This window comes from Nannobrachium achirus (assembly GCF_963921795.1).
Source record: "Nannobrachium achirus genome assembly, chromosome: 3".
NCBI lineage: Eukaryota > Metazoa > Chordata > Actinopteri > Myctophiformes > Myctophidae > Nannobrachium > Nannobrachium achirus.
Window position 1 is genome coordinate 48,891,648 of NC_137812.1, and position 24,634 is coordinate 48,916,281.

A 24,634-nucleotide genomic window follows, 5' to 3' on the forward strand; every position below is an offset into this window, starting at 1 on the left:
ACAAGCACCTCTCTATCACTCAGTAGACCCAGCCATCCACTGGATGTATCACACTTGCACAATGGAGTGTGATATTCTTGAGTTATTTATATTTCTAGTTATTATAAGCTCTTTCTACAAACTTTCTAAGAACTTTCCAATAACTTATTCTAATTACCTTTCAGCAGTTGTTTTCTTGGTTTTAGCGTTGTCTAAACTCCCACCTCATCCTCCAGCCAGTGTGTCAGTCAACTGGCGGAATTACACTAAGGCTTTGTTCTTTGACTGCAGGCAATCCCATTTGTTTCTCAAATCTGATCTTCAGGACTGGCTGTCCACAATATTATTTGCAAGTGATCAGATTGGATTTGAGTGACATTATCGATCCATCTGCATTGGTTGCTTTGGTAACGACTTAACGACATAGGCGCGATTAATGCCTGGTGTCACTCACCGAAAATAGCAGATCTTCAAGCTTTTTTTCTCACAAGTGTCACTGTCATTCGATGAAGTATAATCCAGGCATCTGTGTGCGACTGTGGGTCTGTCTATCCATTCTGTTAAATATTGTGTTGCCGATGTTTCTCTTACGCGATTGTTCTTAGCATCACAGAAGTCAGAGCACTATGGCTCTGAAACTTGCACACCTTACTTACTGTACATTGGGGTCCGGTTGTCTTTAGCCCTACAGTGGAAATGGGGCTTTTGATATTGGCTAGAATACAGGTGTAATCCTTGCACACTCCTGTGATTAAGAAGATAATTAAACAGTTTTTCTCTTTTTTGGTCTATTTCACAGAAAATGCGAACACCTCCAGTCCAGGTACACTTAATTGATCAATGAAATGTCATATCCTTAATTCTATTAAAATACATGCAGTGTCCCAGGCAGGTATCATAAGTATGTTTACAACCATCTCTTTCTCCTGCAGAACTCAGTGACCCTATGTGCCTATCCATTCATACTGAATGCTAAAGCTAAGACGACCATGCTGCAAACAGATGCTGAACTGCAGATGCAGGTACCTGATGCCTGTTATGAAAGTTGATGTATTGATATGTGATTGTTGTATGTGATTAACATAACTCAGTGTCTCATTCTCTCAATTTGTGAACATGTCAAATGTATACAATTTGAATTGGCACCTCACATTGCGTTGTTCCTTTCCTACCCGTGTTTCCAAGATGGCAGTGAGCGGTGCAAACCTCCACAATGTCTTCATGCTGCTCACACTGGAACCCCTGCTGGCAAGGAACCCTTTCCTGGTGCTTCATGTACGCAGGGACCACTTAGTGAGTGACGCGCTGCGTGAGCTCACCGTTTACTCTGATGTGGATCTCAAGAAACCACTCAAGGTCAGAGTCATGCCTCTTTGGAAGCTGTCTGGTCTTTTGTTTGAATCCCAAAAGCCCCTATCCTTTAACTGAGATCTTCTTCTTCTTCTTCTCCTCTTCCGCCTTCTTCTGTTGTGTAATCTATGTTAGTTTGTAAAATGAGAGTGAGCAGCCCATTTATCCTACAGAGTACAGCTTGACATTTACTCGGGGATCACACAAGTTAGCAAGGTGGGAATGAATCTTGCACCCGTTTATGCAATGCCCGTTGTACTGCATAAACCAGGGGTCTTCAACAGGGGGTCCGGGACCCCTAGGGGGTCCTCAGAGTTACTACAGGGGGGCTGCCAAATCCTTGTATGATAGGATAATTATTTTAAATGAACAACTTGAACCCTCGCATCCCTATACTCTGAGGAGAACTTTAGCCAAAAATAGCAGATCTACAAGCTCTCAACGCCTCACGCTACGAGGCGTTGAGAGCTTCTGGATCAGCTATTTTTGGAAAATAGGTTTGGTGTAGAGGTCAAAAAGAGCCGCCCAAGTACAGAGTGAAAGGTCAAGTTTGCTAAGTATCGACATTTAAGATTTTAAGTGGTTAAGTGTCAAACAAGTCTGAATCTATCTATGAAATCGATGAGAATCTCCATCACACATTTATACAATATGTAGAGCGGGTCCCTGATTTATTGCTCTCTCTGCTAAGGGGTCCTTGGCCTGAAAACGTTGAAGACCCCTGACATAAACTGAGATGGGCTCCTGATCAATCAGAACCAGTTGTGCTCCACAACTGGTGCCAGATGCCTCAGGAACCGTTGGTTCCCAATGCTGCTTACGTATTCCAAAATAAGTGTGAAAAGAGATTTTGAAGGAACAACTTCCAAAAGAGAAACATTTTGTTAACTGAAAAATACTACGTCTTCATTTTGCATTACTTCTCCCCTCCCCCTGCAGGTGATCTTTGACGGTGAGGAGGCGGTGGATGCAGGTGGTGTAACTAAAGAGTTCTTTCTGCTGCTGCTGAAGGAGCTGATGGATCCTGTGTATGGGATGTTCACCCACTACACAGAGTCCAACCTGCTGTGGTTCTCTGACAAAGTAAGTTCCACAAAAACACCATATCGTCCCCATCTCCATATTCAAACTTTTTGTTTTTTCATAAATTAAAACGCCATACTGTACTTAATCATACTACAGCATCACACAAAAGCATTACAAGCAGCAGATCAACAAGCTCTGAAGCTTTGATGCTTTTGAATTTGAATCCTGAAAAGTAACAGTTTTTGGACATATGAGGTTTCCATGCAACAGAGACGATAGGGTAAGATAGTGGTGAGGCATTTCTTTCCATTCCAAGCAATGGATAGACAGCAATCTATCAATATAATATAGAGCTCATATTGATAACATTTTCCTATTCTGGCAACTGCCAGAGTGTGAGAGTGTACAGTAAGTGGTTAACTAAAGTAGACTTAAAGCTGATTCATTGTCCCCGACTTGTATTTACAGTGTTTTGTGGAGCACAACTGGTTCCATCTGATTGGTATCATCTGTGGGCTGGCCATCTATAACTCCACAGTGGTGGACCTCCACTTCCCTCTGGTGCTCTATAAGAAGCTGTTGGATGTCGCTCCAACCCTGGAGGACCTCAAAGAGCTCTCCCCAACCGAGGGCAGGTAACGTATCTCTCTCTCTGCATGACAACATGAGGTGAAATAACTCAAGACGATAGGACAAATGATAAAAGACATGAGAAGATCATTACCCAGATGAGACAAAATATTATAAAAGCCCACAGGCAAATTTAGTTAAATGCATTCACATGGGATGGGATTAAAAAAAAAATCTTTTGAAATCCATCGCTCTGTCCGACCGGAGGAGCCATTTTAGCAAGCGATATTTGTTGCAAAGGTTCCTGCATGAATTTGAATGACTGTTGCTCTGTTCGCTTCGATGAGTTTTCAGCATGCACAATTCACGAGCATCACTTTGTTTGCATTGCTTCGGGTGTAGATTGAATCGCATTGCTCAAAAGAACTTTGTGTTGCATCTGGTGTGAATGCACCATTTGACATTGTATGCTGGGCTCCAAAACCGAAATTAACCTACATTTTCATGTCTCTCTGTGCTGATTAAGACAGTGCACGTCTGTGAACAGACACACACACACACACACACACACACACACACACACACACACACACACACACACACACACACACACACACACACACACACACACACACACACACACACACACACACACACACACAGTATTTTTTTTTTTTTTTTTTTAGGTTTGTTTTTGGGCTTTTTATGCCTTTATTTGATAGGATAGTAGACTGACAGGAAATGGGGAGATGGGGAATGACATGCAGCAAAGGTCGTCCGGATCGGGAATCGAACCGGCGACGCTAGCAGGCATCCTAGCCTAGTATGTGGTATGCGCCTTGACCACTAGGCCAGCGGCCGCCCCATATACAGAGTTTGTTGACAAGCAGCATCAAAACAGGTTCTTTATCCCAGTGAATCACCTTGACCGATCTCTTCTCCCCAGCCCTCAACAATAAAGTACGGTAATTGTATAAAGTGTACTAGTTGTCCTTTGTTACATGCACAGTAACAACCTTAGCTGCATCGCCTAAAACAATGAATGTTTTTTTGTCCTTGAATTGGGTGTATTGACTTTGACGTTATGTTGTTTGTTTGGTGGGCCAAAAATGGGGATACACATTGGATTTCATTTAACATTTCCCTTAAAGAGAAAGCCACAACAAGAAACTCGTACTTCTTGTCAGTGCTGAAACAAAATCAATGCAACGTTATTTACCCATTCAACTTTCTGAAGCACAACGGAAGCACCATTCCTAATTCCTGTTGAGAACCAAATTGACTCAAAATCGTTTGGCAAGTGTTTGCTAAATTCATGTAATGTTTGGAATTCCAACTAAACAATGTGTCATTGTCTTACATAACCAAAGCTGTTTTATGTAATGTTGACTCTGGGAAATGTCTTTATTTAATTTTGGGACAGGAAGTACCGTTTAACTAGCGCCTAATTGTCTGCAGCTTGCCAGAGGGAAGTGCAGTGGTCTATTGGTCTGTAGATTAGCTCTGTGAGAGATACAAGTCACACAGACAACACAGCCATTAGAGGGTTGCCATTAGAAACGACGCATCCACCCAGGATATGGTGAAAAAAAAATCTCTTATTTCCTCATACATCCCACAAAAAAGTCTAATTAATTCCTTATGTAGAATTTCACCCAACTGACCTGTTTGCCAGTGCAAAGTCTGAAGCTCTTATTGAGACGTTCCTGCTATAATTGCCTATTAATGATGAGAAGCAGCACTGTGAGAGTAGGGGGTATGACATTTAAAAGGTCACACTAAATTCAAACGTTGAAGCAGCCTTGTTCATCAGTCTTCTAATTGCACGATAGCTTTTGTGGTGTTCCGTTCAATTAATGAACTCATTCCCCAATTTATAGGGGAATTGTTTTGTTAATGATTTATTCCATTCCAAAGATTCAGTGCGCCTGATGGTATCCCACACTCCCTGACTTCATTATCTGCCCCCTGCACGCAAGATTAACACCTTTTAATCCAAAGGCTTACATGCTACTTTGTACTTCCCATGTTTTGGTAGCAATGTCAACCGTCACCTTAGCAGCCAAATAGCATAGCTTCCTTACTCAAAATCATTTTCTATTATTAGCCTATACTGGTGTTACCTCTCTGCAGCTAATGTTATATAGAGTTTCATTGTTCCCCAGTCTATTATATCCACATGCTTAAACTGTAGCTAGGCCTCCAACGGCTGAATGGCAAGCTGAGCTCTAAAATGAGCAGTATGCGATAGAGCAAGATGCTACAGAGGGCAGAGGCTGCTAAAATAGAAGGGGTATGATCCTTAGCTAATGAGAGAGTCCTCAGCTGTGCCTTTTGTGCCAGAGATTAAATGTGCTCTTTTACCTACACATGCTGCTATGTAAGAACTTGAAGAATTTTGATTGCGGCAGGAGATGGTTGAGGTTTTCATTTGTATTGTGAGAACATTTATGCCCATCCATTGCAAGGTCATTGACACCTTCACATCCAGACCTACATGTACAGTAGGCCTACTCTTCTTAGCTGGCCAAGAAGTGAATACCATCTGAGCCTTACAGTTATACCATACCATTGCCATCTTCTACTCAGCTATTTTACTGTCCCTGGCAATAAAAAAAAACATAAGGGCCACTTTTGCCACTATAAAAAAAACGATGTAAATGGAATCAGATTATGCAAGTGGGTTTTGATCTAAAGGTCCTTACACATTGGAAGCGTGACGGATAAACAATCTGAAAAAGTGTTTGACAGCAAACTTAATTTTGTGATGCCTCATTCATACAGGTTGATTATTTACTTTTATTCTTTAAAAAATCAACCTAGTTTTGATAATCGTTTTGAGCCTTGAATTACACAGTGATTGCTTTATCGCTTTGTAATATTTACATTGTGTGGATGTACTCATGACACAAACATGCCGTTTAAATTCTTATAATGTAACTAATTAATACATTTAAAAAGCGAACACTTGCAGGGCATAAATGTGTCTTCTTTGTATATGATTATGTATACAGAAATATCCTCTTAAAGGGATAGTTTACCCATGGAGACTTGAATTCATGGATATAAACATATGCGATAAATAAATAAAAAATATCCATGAATTAAAGGATCCATGGGGTGAGTAATCAATAGAATGGTTTTTTTGGGGGTTAACTATCCCTTTAACACTTAAGTTGCAATCAATTAAATCTCTTTGAAGGTCCAAGATGCCATGGTCTCCATAGACTTCCATGTAATTCATAGTGCACGGATCGTGCAGGCCCATGCCTAGATCATGCACCACGTGTGTGCACGCTGTTCACAGCTTTCAAACAAAAAGATCTGCTTGGAAATCCGTTCAGGCATTCATGATATAGCAGCCATTATGTTTTCTTCAGATGTAAACAAACATGGCTGCCATGTTTGAAAGAAAGAATTTCGCGATCGTGATCATGCCTATTACATTTCTGGAGGTCCAAAAAACATTTTTGAAAAAAAGAAATGTTTCTTCAAAAACGGCCCAAACTCGGGAAACTCGGGGTTGGCACAGGGGGGGTACCTATACAAACTCGGTAAACTCGGGGTTGGCACAGGGGGGTACCTATACAAACTCGGGGAAACTCTGGGTTGGCAACAGAAGTGTTAACATCCCATGTCTCCTCCCTCTGTCTGCAGGAGTCTCCAGCAACTTTTAGACTATGACAAGGACGATGTGGAGGAGACATTTTGTCTCAACTTTGCCGTAAGTGTTTTCAAGACATTTGGTAAAGTGTTTACAGGGGTGTCCCTGGGTACTTTTAACTATTGAAAAATAGCAGATATACAAGCTCACAGCGCGGCACTGAGGGCCGTGCTGCGAGCTTGTAGATCTGCTATTTTTGGAAAAATCATGAAAATTTGTGCAAGTCTTTGAATATTTCAAATCCTTCCAAGGTTTTTTCTATGTCAGTGGCGCTCAAACATTTTCATGTGACGGACCCCCAAAATGATATGTATTTGGCCACGGACCCCCATTTCAAAATATTTATTTCCAGGGTCCCCCCCCCCCCCCCAGAAGCACAATTTGAGTTGGGCTGCAAATATTCGCTTAAAAAAATACATATATTCAAATATTTGCACACATTTTCACGACTTTTCAAAAATAGCAGATCTACAAGCTCACAGCGCGGCACTTGTATATCTGATATTTTTCAATAGCTAAAGTATAAAATAATTCCAGGCCCCTCCACCTTGGGCCCGCCCTAGTAACTCAGTCCCACTTTTCCCCCCCTTGTGCCCCTGAGTGTTTATACAGTAGTACTGTGCAACACTCTTGGAGAAACAGTAATAATATCAATCATGTTTTCGCTCTTCTACAAGCCACACCCATCCAACATGATGATGTAACCACTGGCAAACCATTCTCCAAACATTCCTTGACAAGCCTGTGTTGCTTGAATTCCAAATACTTGTGAACTGTACAGACTAGACCAAAGCACCACCTTTATTCTCTGTTAGACATGTGAACTGTATGTTTTTCCTCGTCCTTCAGAGGAATTGCCTGTCTAAAAAGGTCTTCATTACAGCCAGTAGGAATTTGCTTATAAGTATCTTGTTTTGATTACAGATCCCTACAAATCCGGATTTATTGTGCCAATTCAATGTACCAAACTTAAAGTCTGTATGTTCCCAAGAGTATGAATTATCATACTGTGTAAATATCATACTGTGTAAATAAATAAAGTGTTTTGTTCCCTTCCAGATCACCAGAGAGTACTACGGCATGACAGAAGTGAAGGAGCTCATCCCTGGAGGAGAGACCATCACTGTGGACAAGAACAACAGGTAACCTGTCTTCCTCATCATATATCATGGAACATGTTTGTGAAAATAATACATTAAATAAACTGTAATTTAATATGTCATAAGTAATCTTAACCATCATTATCCACATTAAACATGGTGTCCTTATTTTGCATAAATGTAAGCTTATTAAACATAATTTGTATCTTTCTGAGGCATGAATTATTTCCTGAATGAACAATTTTGAGCGTGCTATTAAAAGGAACTAGAAGCTCGGCCGCCCCCCCTGCCAACTCGGGAACAATGTAAATAGGGGATGAATGCCCCGCCCTTTAATGCAAACCCCATTATACCTGTTGTCATAGGATCTGTTTTGACCATCTGTTTGCATGTGTCCATTTATGCCCATGGCTTGTGAGATGCGTCGGTTATCTCCATATATAGAGATTCAACACGTGCAAAGTACAGGAGTGATGTCAGAATGAGTCAGCAGAAGTGATGTCAGAATGCCCATATGCCCATATATGGAGATCTCTGTATCTGTGTCCCCTTTATGCCCATATACGGAGATTGCGTCCATTTTATGTCACAATGAGTCAGCGCTTGCGCCGATACATCCATTTATGCCCATATATGGAGATGTGCGGCCGAGCGTCTAGTCGGCGCCCTAGCCAACTCGGGAACAATGTAAATATGCCCATATATGGAGATCTCTGTAGGACCCGTTATGCCCATATATGGAGATGCGTGGCCGAGCGTCTAGTCGGCGCCCTAGCCAACTCGGGAACAATGTAAATATGCCCATATATGGAGATCTCTGTAGGACCCGTTTTGACCATCTGTTTGCCTGTTTGTCTTTGAGTGAGCAGAAGTGATGTCAGAATGCCCATATGCCCATATATGGAGATCTCTGTATCTGTGTCCCCTTTATGCCCATATACGGAGATTGCGTCCATTGTATGTCACAATGAGTCAGCGCTTGCGCCGATACGTCCATTTATGCCCATATATGGAGATGGGCGGCCGAGCGTCTAGTCGGCGCCCTGGCCAACTCGGGAACAATGTAAATATGCCCGTGTTGTCATAGGAGTGTGGGGTCATGTGGTGTACGTGATGTCAGAGCCTTTTATGAAGTGATGTCACAATGACATGTATTCCTCCGGAACAGCCTGATGTCAACAATCAGCTCCGCATAAGGAGATTCCGAACGTTTTGCGCCGTTTCGGAAAAAACGTGCGTCGGGTCGGGTCGAGGCCCGGCACTGCACTCCGCGCCACGGCGGAGAACGTGCGTGCCGAATCTGAAGCCGGTGGGACGAACGGTTCTCGAGATACGCGGATTACAGACACACAGGCAGACACGCAGAGACTTCTCGCATTTATAGATAGATACTGTTACCCCCAAACAAATTACTCACCAGGTGAGTATTGAACTCCCATTCCTTTCTAATGAACGAAGAATCCAAAAACAAGGAGAATCTACTTGATGATTAACCAGCAAAACAACTATATCAAATGTATTCACAGTATAAACTACACCCAACTCTCACAGTATAATCTAATTTTATAATTTATTCCAAAACACTGCATTTTCTCTGAAACATTACTACCGTATTTTAAACACATCATAAATGGACTAATGCATGAATAAGGAGCACGCCTGGGGTGAATCTGAACTTGGCTTGTGTTGAACTCCATGCAGACGTGTACTGAGGACACAGACTGGATACAGGACACTTGGATTATACTTGGAATTGCGTTTAGTTAACAGATTTGTACACTATGTACTGTAGTTTTGTTGTTGTTAATGAATTGAAGAAAACAGGGGGCCAGGGTTAAGTATTCTCTTCGTTTTTGGATTCTTCATTCACCATGAAGGAATGCGACACAAACAAATAAGTATTTATTTTAATAGCAATACAAATGTTTCATGTCCCATTTCGGTGGCAGGGTGAGGGAAATAAAGTATTTGTACAAACTGTATAACATAACTCTCCTTTCCTCCATCTCTTTTTCAATTAACCAAAGATGTATTATTAATTTCGGCTCTGACATTATGATGTACTCATCATGATCTGGCAATTGGTATCCCAATGTCCTCAACTGAAAGGCCTAAGCTGCGTGTTGAATCTCTATAATAAACACACTTTATTATTTGTAATCCACTAATACCACCAGTACCATGGGTTGGATGGGTGGTGGAAGAAAACTCAGAGGGTGTTCCAGAGGTGAAGGCTGCTGTGTAGGGAGGAGGTTGTGGGCTACAGAGTGAGTGGGACCATGTCTGAATGCTGCTCTGAAACAGATGGCACTGTCCCCAAAACATTATTGAAGTGGATTCCTTTGAAAATCCCTATTATACTTAGACAATAGATTTTTTTTTTTTTTTTTTTTTACACAGCAAGCTCAAAATATTCAGCGCAGACACACAACAGAGGAACTGTTGCTCGGGGCCATCCAGGAATGTGGAAAAGTGCAACATGGAAGTCACCTTTCCTAAACTCCCCCAGACAGAGGGAGAGTTGTTTGTTTAGATGGAAGGCTAGTAGGCTACTGTGACCCACAGATGGTATCGCTTTCCTGCCTCTGTGTTGCTGTGTGTTGGATTGAGTGTGTACGGTCGCAGGGGCTTTGCCAGATTTGTGGGCGTACCTCGCTGTTCTGCCAGCATATTCTTTCCTGGGACACGATGAGTGCGAGAGCATGTGTATGTGTTTTTATGTACGTAGGATTCAAACCCAGGCCTCCCGCCTGTTATGTTGGGAAGACCATCAGGGAAATCAAGACAAGGTTTTCAGAACATAAAAGTTCTATCCGAAACAAAGACGAAAAATCATCGGTTGCCAGGCATTTTAATTCTGTTGGTCACAAGGTCTGCACCTTAAGGTTCATGGGAATAGAGGTGGTAGACCCATTGAAGAGGGGTGGAGATAGGGACAAGGCATTACTACAGAGGGAAGCCTTCTGGATCCATACTCTACAGACTGAACAACCCAAGGGACTGAATGAGGAGCTGTTACTCAGCTGCTTTTTGTGAATTATTTGTCATTTGACATGTTATTAGGTTGGCTTTCATCTCTATTTAGAGTTAACCTAGAGAGTGTTGGATCTTAACTGCTTCCCTCTTGTATATATATTTCTTATTATTATTAATATATATATTTTTTTGTATTACTTGATTGTTTACTATTCTGTTTTTAATTCGTTCACTGCGCCAGTAATGGGGGTTTATCAACCCTTCAGATACAATAGACAGTGTCTTTTGTCATATGGGGTGTTGCTCGGTGTGACCTTGTATGGTATATTGTATATATATATTTGTTGCACAATGTATCACTTGGTACCTTATGGGAAACAAATGTATTATGTCATTGTCTGTGTATAATGTATTATAGCCTTGCACAGCTGCTCAGATGAACTTTGATTGTGACGCACCCTATTAATTCCGTCACTTCCTGCTATCTTGTTATTCACGCTGATGAAGACCTGAACGGTCGAAACACGTCCGTGTTTCGTGTTAGAGCCTGTATGAGGTAAATACAACTTTTGTAAAAAGGAGATTCCTTTGAGTGCTGGCAACTTTCTTCATCTCCCGCGTGGGGAGCCACACATCGACTGCTCATTCAAGGGAATTCCTCCTATTTGTCAGGGAAGATCTTGGACTTATGAGCTTCAAGCAGGGTTACTCCATTACACATACACGTGTGTGTGTGTGTGTGTGTGTGTGTGTGTGTGTGTGTGTGTGTGTGTGTGTGTGTGTGTGTGTGTGTGTGTGTGTGTGTGTGTGTGTGTGTGTGTGTGTGTGTGTGTGTGTGTGTGTGTGTGTGTGTGTGTGTGTGTGCGCGCGTGTACGCGCTTGTACGCGTGTGTATTATTTGTGTCCATGTGTATAACTCTTGTAATGTGTGTGTGTGTGCGCATCTGTTTCAGGGTGGAGTTTGTGGAGGCCTACTTGAGCTACGTGTTCAAAGATTCGGTGAGCGAGCTGTACTCTGCCTTCTCCTCTGGCTTCCTGAAGGTGTGCGGGGGGAAGGTCTTGTCTCTGTTTCAGCCCTCGGAGCTAATGGCCATGGTGGTGGGCAACGACGACTATAACTGGGAGGAGATGGAGAAGGTCAGTATGCTATGCTGTCTTGGCCACCACAGACCGGTTTGGAAACAGATGTTGTTTGAAATGTAAACGCCACACTATTGATCTGACCTGTATGTCTTTTTGTCTGTCATACATTTTGTAGATTGAGATTTGGTAGATTGAAGATAGTTGAGATACGGAAGGCTTTGCTATTGGTCAATAACAGAGGATCAGAGGTCATTGCTAGTGGTAGAAGATATGCCAGGAACTCTTACATAAGTCAGGAAGCTTTTGACAGAAGCTGTGAAAATGGCTCTTAAAACGGCTATAATTCTATCACACCATCTTTTTTCTCTTTACTGTTTCTTGTGCAGAATGCTGTTTACAAAGGGGAGTATTCAGCCACTCACTCGACTGTTCGAATGTTTTGGGAGGTCTTCCATGAGTTTTCTCTGGAGAAAAAGAAACGTTTTTTATGTAAGTGTTTAATCTCCTCATTACTTTACTACTTTACTTTACTAATATCCATGACTTGTTCTTTGTCCCTCTCTATCTGAGCAGTGTATCTCGGCCAGTGGGTTGGGACCAACATTAGAGTTCTTCTGGGGATCTCTTTTAATCACCACACTGTCTCCCCTCCTCCTCATCAGTGTTCCTCACGGGCAGTGACCGGATCCCCATCCACGGCATGGAGAGCCTACGCATCGTCATCCAGTCCACCACAGCAGAGGAGGCGTACCTGCCCGTGGCCCACACCTGCTACAACCTGCTGGACCTGCCCCGCTACCAGACCAAAGAGACTCTGCGATGCCGCCTCACACAGGCTGTGGAGCAGTATGAGGGCTTCAGTCTGGTCTGAGTCCACCAGCCCCATGCTACTGCTACTGCTGCCACTGCTGCTGCTACCCTGAGTGAGAGGGGCGACCTGTAGGCCTGGGGGTAAAAAGCATACTCTATTGTGTGGTGTGTCTCAGCCATGCGGTACAGACACGGCCCCCCTGCAAAAGGGTCGGTTTCTTCAGTTTGCTGAACTCTGCCGTCTGCCCTCCAAAGGCAAACGGTAGTCATTTAGTTTGTGTTGTCAATGTCGAAAGATTGCGCCTAGAGTTTAGATTTTTTTAACAGACACAAATTATACCTTTATTATAAATGACAAAACAACATACTCCACACTATTGTACCTATGATACTTTTGTTGGGACTGGAGATGAACTCTGCGGTTATTTTTCTCAGTTACTGCTCTTTGGGCTAGTGCTGCCCTCCTGGGAGACCCCCTACAGGTCCAGAGGACCACCCGTTTGTGGTCGGTGGCTTCTCTCAAATGCTAAAATGCACTTTATTTTGTAAAACCCTGTGTGAATGCCAGAGAAGTTGGCTGGGTGTTGGGTTTGTGTTTGGGGATGTTGGGTTCCTTTTTAGATGTTGTCTACTAACCGTGTGTGTAGGAGGACTCCCACACTCTCACATACTAATACATTTTAAAAAGAGATGCTGTTCCAGGACTCGTTGATCTTCATTGGAGATGAACGAATGAGAAAGGATACGAGATCGAGTCGTTAGGCATTCTATTTAAATGCTATAATTGCAACTGTCATTTTGTGTGAGGGCCTTTTTGCACACGTTTTGGTTAGGCAGCCACATTTACTCCTGCAGTACATACCTTCACCCTCTATACCTGTGTGTAAAATACAAACTTGTTTCAATGTTATGCATTTTATTATGAAACGATCGTTGGATGTGAGTGGGACGAGACGGTGTGAGCACATGTAAATGTTAGATTATTACTATATTTGCTTCGGGGAATGATGTAGTTAGTTACAGTAGGAGCCTATCTGTAATTCCGGGGTTATGGTTTTTAGTTCCTTGCATTCCAATAGTCCACCTGCTATTTGTTAACATTCATCTAATTTATTGATTTCCTTTCTTCTTTTAAGATGGATAAAGATACATATATGTATGTATGTATGTATGTATGGGAATGGACATTGCAGTGTAATTACTGTCCTTTACTGTTGGCCATGGATGGCTGAACCCTTTCTGAAGTTAAATTTCCAGCCCCAGTTGTTATGGTATTGGATCAGTAGGGATCTTCAGGACTGGTACTGGCTGGTTGAGGAAGGATGGATTACAAAGGAAAGTACGTAAGAGTATGTTCACAGTTCTAGTCAGGATCAGAACCATACTGGGATGTTATTCATAAAACCTACTAACTAACTGGACACATTTAATTCAATATTCATATCATTTTAGTCTGGACCATAATTCTGACAATAACTAAAGGAATTTACTTATTACTTGCGCCAGCATAGCGTGCAAGTACTGCGTTCGGTGCTGTCTGTTTCCGGCCGACAGTACAAAGGCAGGGCCTTTAGCCAATCAGGGAGCAGCATTCTCAGTGACATCACCACCAAGTGCAACCTGATATAAATAACTCTCACTCTAGATGTGAGGTCACTGAGACGTCACCACCAACCAACAAGTGTGGTCATACCCACATACCCAGCACTGGTCGCAGTACTTGCCCGCTCTGCAGGCGCACACTGTAAGCCAGTTTGGCCACGTGTGCACAAGTTGCAAGTTGGCACCTTGACAGAGTGCAGTCTAGTTATTCACTGTTTGGGATTTATGTGATGAAGTTACTTTACCATTGCCATATTCTGTGCAGTGGCATAGGTGACGGTCAATGAAAGTCTTATCAATACATCATATTGAAGATATTTAGTCTGAGTCTGATTTTTATGAATAACTCCCATTGTCCTAATCATATTAGCAATTCCTTGTTAATTTTCCACTATGGGTTGACTGATTGTTTGGCTTTGTGATTTATGTCCACATTTGTATTGCCTTCGATAGCAGATCGTTTTGGACTGACAAAGTGCTTGGATAAAGGTTCTTTATTTTTGAATAGTTCATAATGAAAGTTGTGTGCATGTTGTTGAGTGACATCAAAAATCTGACTGTAATTAAAGACGAGATTTAAAACAAATTCTTCTAATCAAAATAAAATGAATCCCCAAAACACCGGTTTAAGAATAATCGAGCTGAATCTGTGATGCTTTGAGCCGGAAGGACATAATCATAATTGATCAAATACGATGTCAGAACAACCAACGACATATACGTACATATATGTTCAAGTACTTCCAATAACAGTAAAGGTAGTAATGTTATCACTGTTTACTCCAGGGTAAAGAAAAAAATGCATAACCTTTGTAGATTGGCTATTTTTGCTGAATGTTCACCCCAGAATAGTGACTTTGTCCTCCATCATGGCGTCTTGTCCCTTGTAAATAATTCTCCAGTCCAGACATCTACTACTGCTCTGGCGTGTTAGTGATTTAAATCTCTGATTTGCTAGCATGTTCAAGCAAAGTGTGTGAACATTTTCACCCATGCTTATTGTATATTGACTGTCAGGTGGATACCTCATTATGTCCAAAACTGTTACTTTTCAGGAATCCAATTAGAGCTTGCAGATCTGCTACTTATGATACTTTTGTGTGATGCTGTAGTACGATCAAGCAGAGTTGATTTAGGTGGCAAAAACTAAATGTTAGTATATGGAGATTAGGAGGTTTCTGCCTGACAGCAACGATATTTCTTGAACTAGTTTTTTTTTCTTTCTTTTTTTCATAATGGGAAATGATGGCAGGGTGGACCAGTAGAGGAATGTCTGCTTTGCATTGACTTGCTTATTCATGACAAGTTGCACTGGATGATGGCATCAGCAATAAAACTGGCAAAAACAAATGTAGAGGTGGAACAAGATGGCGTACAGCAACCATTTAGCAATAATCACTTCTACAGCCCACCCTAACCCTATAGGCATGCAGTGATGAACCGGGGTCATGTCTTCTAAAGCAGTGGTTTCCAACCATGGTCCTTGGTGAACTGTAGTACTGCGTTTTTTCTATTCGACAGGGAAATTAATTGATGTCACTTTCCATCCATATCCCTTGTTCTCAAACTCAACTTTGACAAATCAGGGATTACTTAGTCCTGGGATGCCATGGGGAGTGCAATTAACTACCTGGTGTGTTAGAAAGCAAGTAGAAACCATATCTAAGCGTAGTTCTTCGTGAGGCCGCCTGGGAAGCCAGAGGCCCTGGTTGTCCCAGGTTCCATTCCAGGCCAGACCAGCCATGTGTCTCTGACCAAGACTCATATCCCCTATTTTGCCCCCCGAGGACAAATGTATGTGCAAATATAGAGTGACAAAAAAAGAGTGGGGACTATTTTCTCTCTCTCTCTCTCTCTCTCTCTTTTTTGCCTGGCTCTTTGCCTAAAGCACAGGCAAATATTTATTTTCATTTTGTATCGAGTTATTGAAACGTAACATTTAAATTTACATTTGGTGGTGTTAGCCATATTCCAATCCTCTGTCCAATGCCCCTGTCTATATTGTTAACTACCATCAATCCTCAGTGGGATTTAAGTTGTAGATGGAGCTGTAAAAGAGAAAAGGAGCCTTTTGTCATACTGTTAGTGTGGTTCTCCAGTTAATTTCTCATGGGTTTTATTGATTTAAATCAATATAATTGTGCAGTTTATCCCAAATGATGAAAGGCGTGTGAATACTTTGCACAGTATGTTCGGTGAGTACTTTGTGTAAAACACCCAGACCAAAAAACAATAGCATTTTTAATTATATTCTAGCATAATAAAATGTGCAAAACCCAAGAGTTGCATACGTTTGCATGTGGCTGAAGCCGCAGGTCTTCTTCAACCTTTCTTACTTTGCTGTTTAATTTCACTTCTGCCCTCATTACATATGTTTTATAATCTGAACCACTGCATGAACAAATGACCCCAACATCCTTGGTGGTGCACGCACACGCACACACACACACACACACACACACACACAAACTTAGGAGAGATACACTTCTGCAGTGTTTAATTAGTACATCATGTAAAGAATGATCAACCTAAATTCTTTGGACATTATTTCTTGTCCAGTGTATGCAAAAAAGGGCTTACCAGTTGCGATTACTGTATTGTTTTAAGTACATACAAATTTTACTTTTGTACCTTTTTCAAATGGATGACATTATTTTTTATTTATAGCTATTCTTTTTTCCCCCCTGAATGAATAAAACTTTATTTCACCTCATGGTATTTTCGGTGTGTTTTTTATTTATTTATTTATTCTCCTTTCAGATCTGTAGTAATCTCTAACTAGTAATGTACAGTAGCATCACAATCAGTAGTGGAAGAAGTACTCATATTTTTTCACTAATGTAAAAGTGTCAATGCAGAAAGTGTCAATGCAGATATAGAAATACTGTTACAAGTAAAAGTATGGTATTAAAAATGTCCTTTGAGTAAAAGTACAAAAGTATTGGCATCAAAATACTTTTAAGTAAAAGAACACCTTATGCAGCAGGTGTCATTTCACAAGTTGTATATTGGGGCAATTGTAACGCTGTAAAAAATAAGTAATATTAACACACTATCACTATCTCTCATAAAAGGACATTAGTAATATGTATTTTTTTATAATTTGTAATACTGTTACTAAGTGTTATACATAATTACAAATATTCTTTGTTATTAAATTCTTAAAAATGTTTAATGTATGTATTTCTTATTTAACTATATTTGTACTTTGACATTTTGTGAAATATGTTATTTTACTAATATAAAAGTATGTAATCCCAGTCTCCAGACAATAAATCTTCTTGCATTGTAATTGTTACAATGGACCAATCCCCAATCACATACACACCCATTGTAACTGTTACAATGGGTGTGTATGTGATTGGGGATTGGTCCATTGTGACCCCGCTCTCCCCGGTCACTAGTGTTACATTTGCCCCCAATCGGGCAGCCATGTTGAAATCCCATAACACCTAGATTAGCATACTGTAGGCTGCTAACGTTAATTTGTGAACAATAACACATAGATACAAATCATACAATTAATCTAAATTTAAATTAGCTGTCATCTAAACTCTAGACAACAAAGAAAATACTGTACATTCAAAAATGGACTTCTCTAGCTTGATTCTGATTAGAATTATTGACAATGTACTGACCATAATCTGATCATGATGACCTTGACTGCAATAATGGTCAGTATCATGCCCACAACTAACCATGATATAGACCACAATGCCAGCCTTTCTCTATGTCTGGGCACTATCTGCACTGTCTCTACTTGAGATTTCCCTCTGTTTATATCAGTCACGGTGGTCAAATATTCAGTTATGGTGTGTTTCCACTTAGTGTTTCTCAAAGTGGATTCCAGGGACTGTGGGTTCCTTTAGGTGGGTCTAAATGGACCCATACAAGTCTGTAACTCCGACAGTGTACAAATGGAACCAAATTTGGTTCCATTTGTACACTGTCAAGAGTTTAAGGGAGACCTTGAAATGTTAAAGTTTGAGAAACACTGGTGTAGGCTACTGTCTATTTACAATGGGTTGTTGTTTTGAACCAATGCCGGGTTTCATAATTTAGTTTTTGTTGATTGATAATTTAGTTAAGTTGGAGTTGTCAATGTACTGTTTTTGTTCCCAGATTCCTATTTTCAATTGCACGTCAATCTTATTTTCTAAAGGTCAGGGCAAAGTCCCCCTCTCTCTCACGCACAGACACACACACACGCGCGAACAGACACAATTTTACAAATTCAGTAAAAATAAGTTTGCTTTTATATTATATACAAAATACAAATACAATTTATGTACTAAAATGTACACGCAAAATTAATCAAAATTCATTTTAAGTCTGCCAGTGTTTACATTCAGTAAAAACAAAATTCATCACACTGTTAATTTTCCATTGGAGAAATACAGGAAGGCTACAAGAAAGATAGTACTTGCTCACAGAAATAAAATAAAAATACAGTAAATATGGTCCATATTTACAAACAGGCTAAAGAAATGAGAGAAAGCAGCATTCCTAGTGGGGCATCTAAAAAATGGCGGTTGTCAAAGTTAATCAGTGTGAGCAAAAACATGCCAGTGAATTCAGGGTAAGAAATAGCTTTGTTTTTTTTTAAGATATTCTTCTTTACATAAATGTAAATAGGGGGGCAGAGCACACCGATGCAAAAATATACAAGAAAGCAAATAACCCAAGTTACCAGACAGAACAAAGAATTAAACTATATTAATGAATATGATTAGCTTCTATGCTAGTTTGGTATGTAGTTTGTAATGCCAGACATTTGTCTTTGGATCAATATTAACACAAAACTGGAAAACATATTTAGTTAATTCTCTTCTTGTAGCATCACTCTGAACCGCCAAAAACATTCATTTTAACTTCTATTGAATTCATGTAAATGTGTTCAAATGTAGTACACAAAAATGTGTTTACTAAGTCATACGTATTCATTTCTCGTCATTTGAGATATACTGTACAATGGCATAATTTTAAAGGACTGAAAGCCATCTTTTGCACTCAATGCTGAAAGAGAGGTTGGTTCAGTACATATGCAGATTGTTACACTCTCCCTTACAAAAATACACAAAAAGTATATTTATTACAAAATCCTTCTTTCAAAAATAGAAATTATTTCAAATGTGTTACTTTTACTTTTTTTAAGACTTCTACAGCACAAGAAAATATATTTTCTTCTCTTCTGACACAAATAAGAAATAAATTATCAGTGATACATGTGATGATTCCTTGCTCAAAACAATTTCCATTTCTAGTGTTTTTTTTTTTTCTTTTCGTTTTTTCCTCTACTCGTCCAAACATTTAGACCGTTCTGTAAAGAAAGAAAGAAAAAAACCTTGTCAGATGGAACAAGGTGCCTCCACGCCGCCAGGGCGGTGCCCTCATGTCAGTTTGAATAGAGTTGGGGTCAGTGCCTCTCTGTGGGCTGTGGGCTCCAATGAGGCACACAGCCCCCCCACTGTGTCCTCTCTCTTGTGCAGATCAACACAGCAGTATCCAGGTACTTCCTCCCAGCCGAATGCATCAACGGCAAAGATGGCACAGCAAAGACACAAAACCGGAAACATCGTTTTCTCTCAAATAGTTTCTACAGTGTTAGTGTGTGTTCTTGTGACTTTTTAGCCCATTTGTGGCTGGTGCTAGAATTCAGTCTTGAGTCTTTTCTCAGATGAACTTGGTTGAGTCTTTTTTGCTGATGAGAACTTCCAGTAGACGTAGCTTGGCTTTAACGTGCTTGTATTCACTGTACTCCACTGCCAAAGGGGAGCGGTCCTCCTTCTGCGCATTCCTAATGGAACAGGAAGTGGGTGGACAACAAAACATTAGGGCTAAAAGTGGACAGTGATTACAGTAGAACTAGAACACCATTATATGTTCTCTGAGTCACTCATGTGAACAGAAAAAAATAAAAAGTCATTTTCCCTTTACCTTCCATTTTGCCTGAGGAACTGGTCCTCAAACTCTCTGAGGTTCTTACGGAGTCTCTTTTTCTCCTCTCTGGTCTCTTGGAGTTGTTCAACGAGTTCCTGCCTGTATGTATGATGGCAAAATTAAGTCCACAGAAAGGAATTGTATGTGATTTAAGGATGATTTTATTGTAACATTGAACATTGGAATATATATTAAAAAAATGTGTTCGTTTGCCTTTTAGGCTTCATAAATTTTGCACAAACATCCACATGGACTCTGGTGGTTGGTTGATAAAGAGTAAGCTCAAAGCAAAGTATAGTACTCTAACTCATTGGTTCTGTAACTCAGAGAGTGTACAAATGGACCCGTTAAATTGTCATTGATCTTACAATATAAATTGGGGTCCCAGATATAGAAATTCCATTAAGCGGGAGTCTGTAGCCTAATAATGCATGTCAAACTGGGGGTCCTTGAAATTAAAATGGTTGAGAATCACTGCTAGAGACATTGACCCATGCAAGTCTGTAACTCTAACAGTGTACAAATGGAACCAAATGAACCCTAACGGGTCCATTTGGTTCCATTTGTACACTGTCAGAGTTAAGGGGAGACCTTGAAATGTATAAGTTTGAGAAGCACTGCTCTAACGTACGTGGTGGCAGAGTGCAGGTTGGACAGCCTCATGTCGGTGGTGTTCTTGGAGGGAGACAGCTCGTCCACGGGGGAGATGAAGCCGTCCGCGTCCTCCTCCAGCTGCTCCAGGAAGCCCAGCACGCTGGGGTCTGGACGCACGCTGACCGAGAACTGAGTCTTAGACTCTGCGTCGTCGTCCGAACCGTCCTCCTCCTCCTGCACAAACAGCAGCAGACAGGCAGGAAGCATTAGGGAGGTTACTAAAGGGTGGGACGGTACACAGCCAGAGTGTCCTCGGTGTTAGTTTAAGAGTGCAAAATGGAAACAAAGGGATCACTTTGGGTTCATTTTACTGTACTGTTTATAATTTAAACAGTCCTGCTGTTCGTTGTATGAGAGAGGTCACTTCTGACAGCTGACATCCAGAGCCAATGACAGCAGTCCACAACATTGCATGTTTAAAGTAGTAGTTGTAATGCATTACAGTCATCCTCCTATGGAGTCAAGGTGTGTGGCCCTGCTGGCGAAACGATCAACAATAGCTATTGATGGGGTTAATGAGGAGAGTCATCCAAAGCAGTGCTTCTCAACTCCAGACTTTCAACTGGTGTTCACTTGGTAAATGTCTAATCAGAGTTTATTTGAGAGATACATGCAAATACAATGCAGCAACCTGGTTGAATGGAAGACTGGAATATTTAGAAACACTACTCTGGATGACACTTTCAAACAAAGATTATGTTTCTTTCTATTTACAATCACAACCGACTTAATACTGTTTACATCTTCACAAACAGTATTAGACAAATGTCCGATGATGATTACGTTTTGAGGTGGTCAGTTCAGGGTTGCTTGATTTGGTTACTGGACTGGGTACAGTAGGTGCACACAGACCTTGTAGCATATAGCATTTGCTATGGTTTCATTCCAACATTTCTTCACACAAGCAGACCTTCGAAGGCATATTGCATCAAATAAAACCAAACCCAAAACAGGCATCTACTGATTCAGAACTTCAATGGACACTAGCGCTGTCCAGGCAACAGCCCAATCAACAGGCAATCAGGTTTAGGACGTAGGATAAAGGGTAGGCTGGTAACTTGTTAATTAGTAAAGGAGGTGGTTCTGATGACTGATTAGTCAAGCAGTGGCAGCACCAGCGCTTCACCTTGATGTCATCGAAGAAGAGAGAGGGTTCGCCCTCGATAATGGGTTGAAGGAGAGGGCCTCTGCGTTTGCTGGAGGGAGACCCCTGTGGTAACGTTTCAGAAGGAGGAGGGGTTACTATGCTGCAAACTGATGACTCCTACTTTTGTCTCGTTGTTTGTGACCACTTAAACCCACCAGGCTTAGTAGACTGAACATGAGTTGGCTCTGTACTTGGACCACTTTTTTCCATCTACACCAAATCTCTTTGCCAACAATAACCGTTCTACAAGCTCACAACATTGTGAGCTTCTAGATCATTTTTGTCTGATGTTCCCCAATCCCCTGGGGTTCAAGTAAAAGTTGACTGGTCTTTGCTACAGCATCATCCCACAGTACTTCACAGACACCAACTGCTAAGCATTCACACCTCACAGCTGAAAACACTGTCTTTTTTTCCACCACATGCAAGTCAGGGATTCAAACCAGCGACCTTCTGCTCAAGGCCACGTTCTTTAACATCAGTCCTATCTTCCGTTTTATTTGTTTGTAGTGAGGCTATGAGAAACCCACCAGGCTGAAACGCATTTTCCAATGACTTGCACTGCTTTAAGGCTGAGGCAACGTCTCTCGTCCATGCAAACTGAACCAAGTGTCTTTGACATGGGTGAACACCAACTTACATTGGTAGCAGATGAAAACTATGGTTACAAAAATCTAAATGTTGTGGCAGTGGATGGAGTTTAATTACTCATGAGAGCTGTGTCACAGAAACGTGCATCTAATGTTTTGAGATGCTACGGAATGAGAATCAATCACTTCCAAGTATAACTGATGAACTGGAATTTGCCATGGCGACACAGATGCAAGAACATCTCACCTCTCAAACTGTGACAAACACATACAGATGTCACTAATTAAATCTCAACCATACATTAGAACACACTGAACCAACTCCCATCAGTCTGATACATCTCATGGTTATTATTATAATGTGCTGATAACTGATATCTTCTCTATAAGAGAAATCTAGATGCCCGAGATCTCAATTTATATAATGGTTATTATCAAGTAGTGCCTTATGTAATGAACATACAGCAGGGCCATAATGCAGATTATGTCTTACATCATCAAAGTGTTTAATAAATGAGATTGGGATTAGATGGCACATGTACCACAGTAAGAGAAGAATTATCATACACAAATAAACAACAATAACACTGATTGCTTGGTGTTATTATTATTTATTTCATGTTATCCGATTGTTATTGAAGCATGCATGCCATCATACCAGAGTTGCCCTCTCTTTGTACTGAGGGGTTTCTAACTGGCATCAGCAGGGGCTCTGTCTTTGAGAACTGCAGGTCACAGTTTCTGCGCTGTCATTTCTCATGCACAGCATGGATACACAGTGAGCTTAGCATCTCCGAGCCCCTATAAGGCCATCCGATCCACTGAGCTGCTAAAGCTGGATTTATCATTGACCTTGATGGCGGGATAAAATGTTTGTGTCACGACTCTCCACCTAGCACGAACAACAGCTTGGAAGTTGGATTAAGGACCAAGAGAATCTTGACCTGCTTTAGTCAGCACTAACAATGTGGCGACCTTTGCCACTAGCTTGTCAAACAGCAGAAGGACAAAATGCGGTGAGGAGAACAACAGCTTAGGAGAAAGGAGATGGAGGGTGATGATAGTTACTTACAATAACAGGGATTGAGGATGCTCTGACCAGGATCTGCTTGACCAGGCGGTATCTGTCATACAGTGGCTTCATGATCTGCCTCTCGTTCTTGGTAATCTGGGGAGGTAGAAGTGAAGGCACGTTAGCATTAGCAGCTTTTTATAGGCCAGTCAAGTTGTTATACTCCCCGGGAGGTATATTACATGGCAGATTACAGGAGCTTATAAAACAAAGTGACAGGTAAACTAGAGTGGCCCCAACATTACCTTGACTCCTGTGCGGTATTTTAAGAACATTAAGTTAAGAATGTGATGACTGTTAGTCTGTAAATCAGTGAGGCATGACGAAGGGATAGCGGGTGATTAAAAGGTCAGCCATGCTTCCTCATTAACAGTAACACCAGCTGGGATTGTATGCAATTAGCCCAATTAGATTTGGTCTGACATCAAATGTAATGTATTAACAAAAAAGCTTTTTCAAAGAAGTACTGCTAAACTCCAAAAGGTGTGGACTGCAGACTTACAAAGACAATAATTCCAAGGCACTCTGTCTTTAGTGAAAAAAATATAAAGATTTATTTTCTGAGCAAGGATCGCCTTGTGTTTTTAGCCACAAATATAAATTCCTCTGTGGACACAGCCCCTTCGGGGATTATATGTCTAGATTTGTTTAAGAATGGTGGAAAAGATGTGATGACTTACTGGTCTGCCATGTATGCTCTCGTAGTACAAGAGTGCCTTCTGTAGTGACACCTTCTCCGCTCCAATCTGCTCCCGTGTCATATCCTGTCGGCAGGGAAGAGGAAGTGAGTCACCATTTTCTATAGAAGGCCTAGCTCAATGGTTCTCAAAGTGGGGTTCTAGCTATGGAGTTATGGGGGTACTTGACGTTAAAAAGTTGGCCTAGCTTAATTCCTTGACCCAAAGCCCAGGCATTTATTATGCAAAATCGATGTGGACCCCGGGTCCCCGGTCGTTTTAAAAGAGACCAGGCTGCTATTGTTAACAGGCTTTTATTTATTTTGGCACCGGCCAGCAATGGGCCATTATTTGGCTACAGTTCCTGTTGTTGTTGGTTTTTTTGTGCAAAATA

General features: G+C 41.1%; 2 protein-coding genes across 2 annotated transcripts in view; one reads left to right on the forward strand and one right to left on the reverse strand.

Moving 5' to 3' along the window:
* Window positions 1-16,873, forward strand: part of herc3 (HECT and RLD domain containing E3 ubiquitin protein ligase 3) — a 45,410-nt gene extending 28,537 nt beyond the window's left edge. The window contains exons 16-25 of the mRNA XM_080722206.1: window positions 779-802; window positions 912-1,001; window positions 1,165-1,335; window positions 2,269-2,412; window positions 2,824-2,990; window positions 6,583-6,649; window positions 7,649-7,731; window positions 11,619-11,802; window positions 12,135-12,237; window positions 12,411-16,873. Of these exons, the coding sequence (XP_080578332.1) occupies window positions 779-802; window positions 912-1,001; window positions 1,165-1,335; window positions 2,269-2,412; window positions 2,824-2,990; window positions 6,583-6,649; window positions 7,649-7,731; window positions 11,619-11,802; window positions 12,135-12,237; window positions 12,411-12,619 (1,242 nt within the window). The 3' untranslated portion in view covers window positions 12,620-16,873. The remainder of the gene's footprint in view (window positions 1-778; window positions 803-911; window positions 1,002-1,164; window positions 1,336-2,268; window positions 2,413-2,823; window positions 2,991-6,582; window positions 6,650-7,648; window positions 7,732-11,618; window positions 11,803-12,134; window positions 12,238-12,410) is intronic.
* A 1,525-nt stretch (window positions 16,874-18,398) lies between these two features.
* Window positions 18,399-24,634, reverse strand: part of fam13a (family with sequence similarity 13 member A) — a gene marked incomplete at its 5' end in the record, with an annotated part of 93,681 nt that continues 87,445 nt past the window's right edge. Inside the window, 6 exons of the mRNA XM_080722653.1 lie at window positions 18,399-19,957; window positions 20,098-20,199; window positions 20,732-20,928; window positions 21,881-21,964; window positions 23,564-23,659; window positions 24,244-24,327. Coding sequence (XP_080578779.1) covers window positions 19,834-19,957; window positions 20,098-20,199; window positions 20,732-20,928; window positions 21,881-21,964; window positions 23,564-23,659; window positions 24,244-24,327 — 687 coding nt within the window. The 3' untranslated portion in view covers window positions 18,399-19,833. The remainder of the gene's footprint in view (window positions 19,958-20,097; window positions 20,200-20,731; window positions 20,929-21,880; window positions 21,965-23,563; window positions 23,660-24,243; window positions 24,328-24,634) is intronic.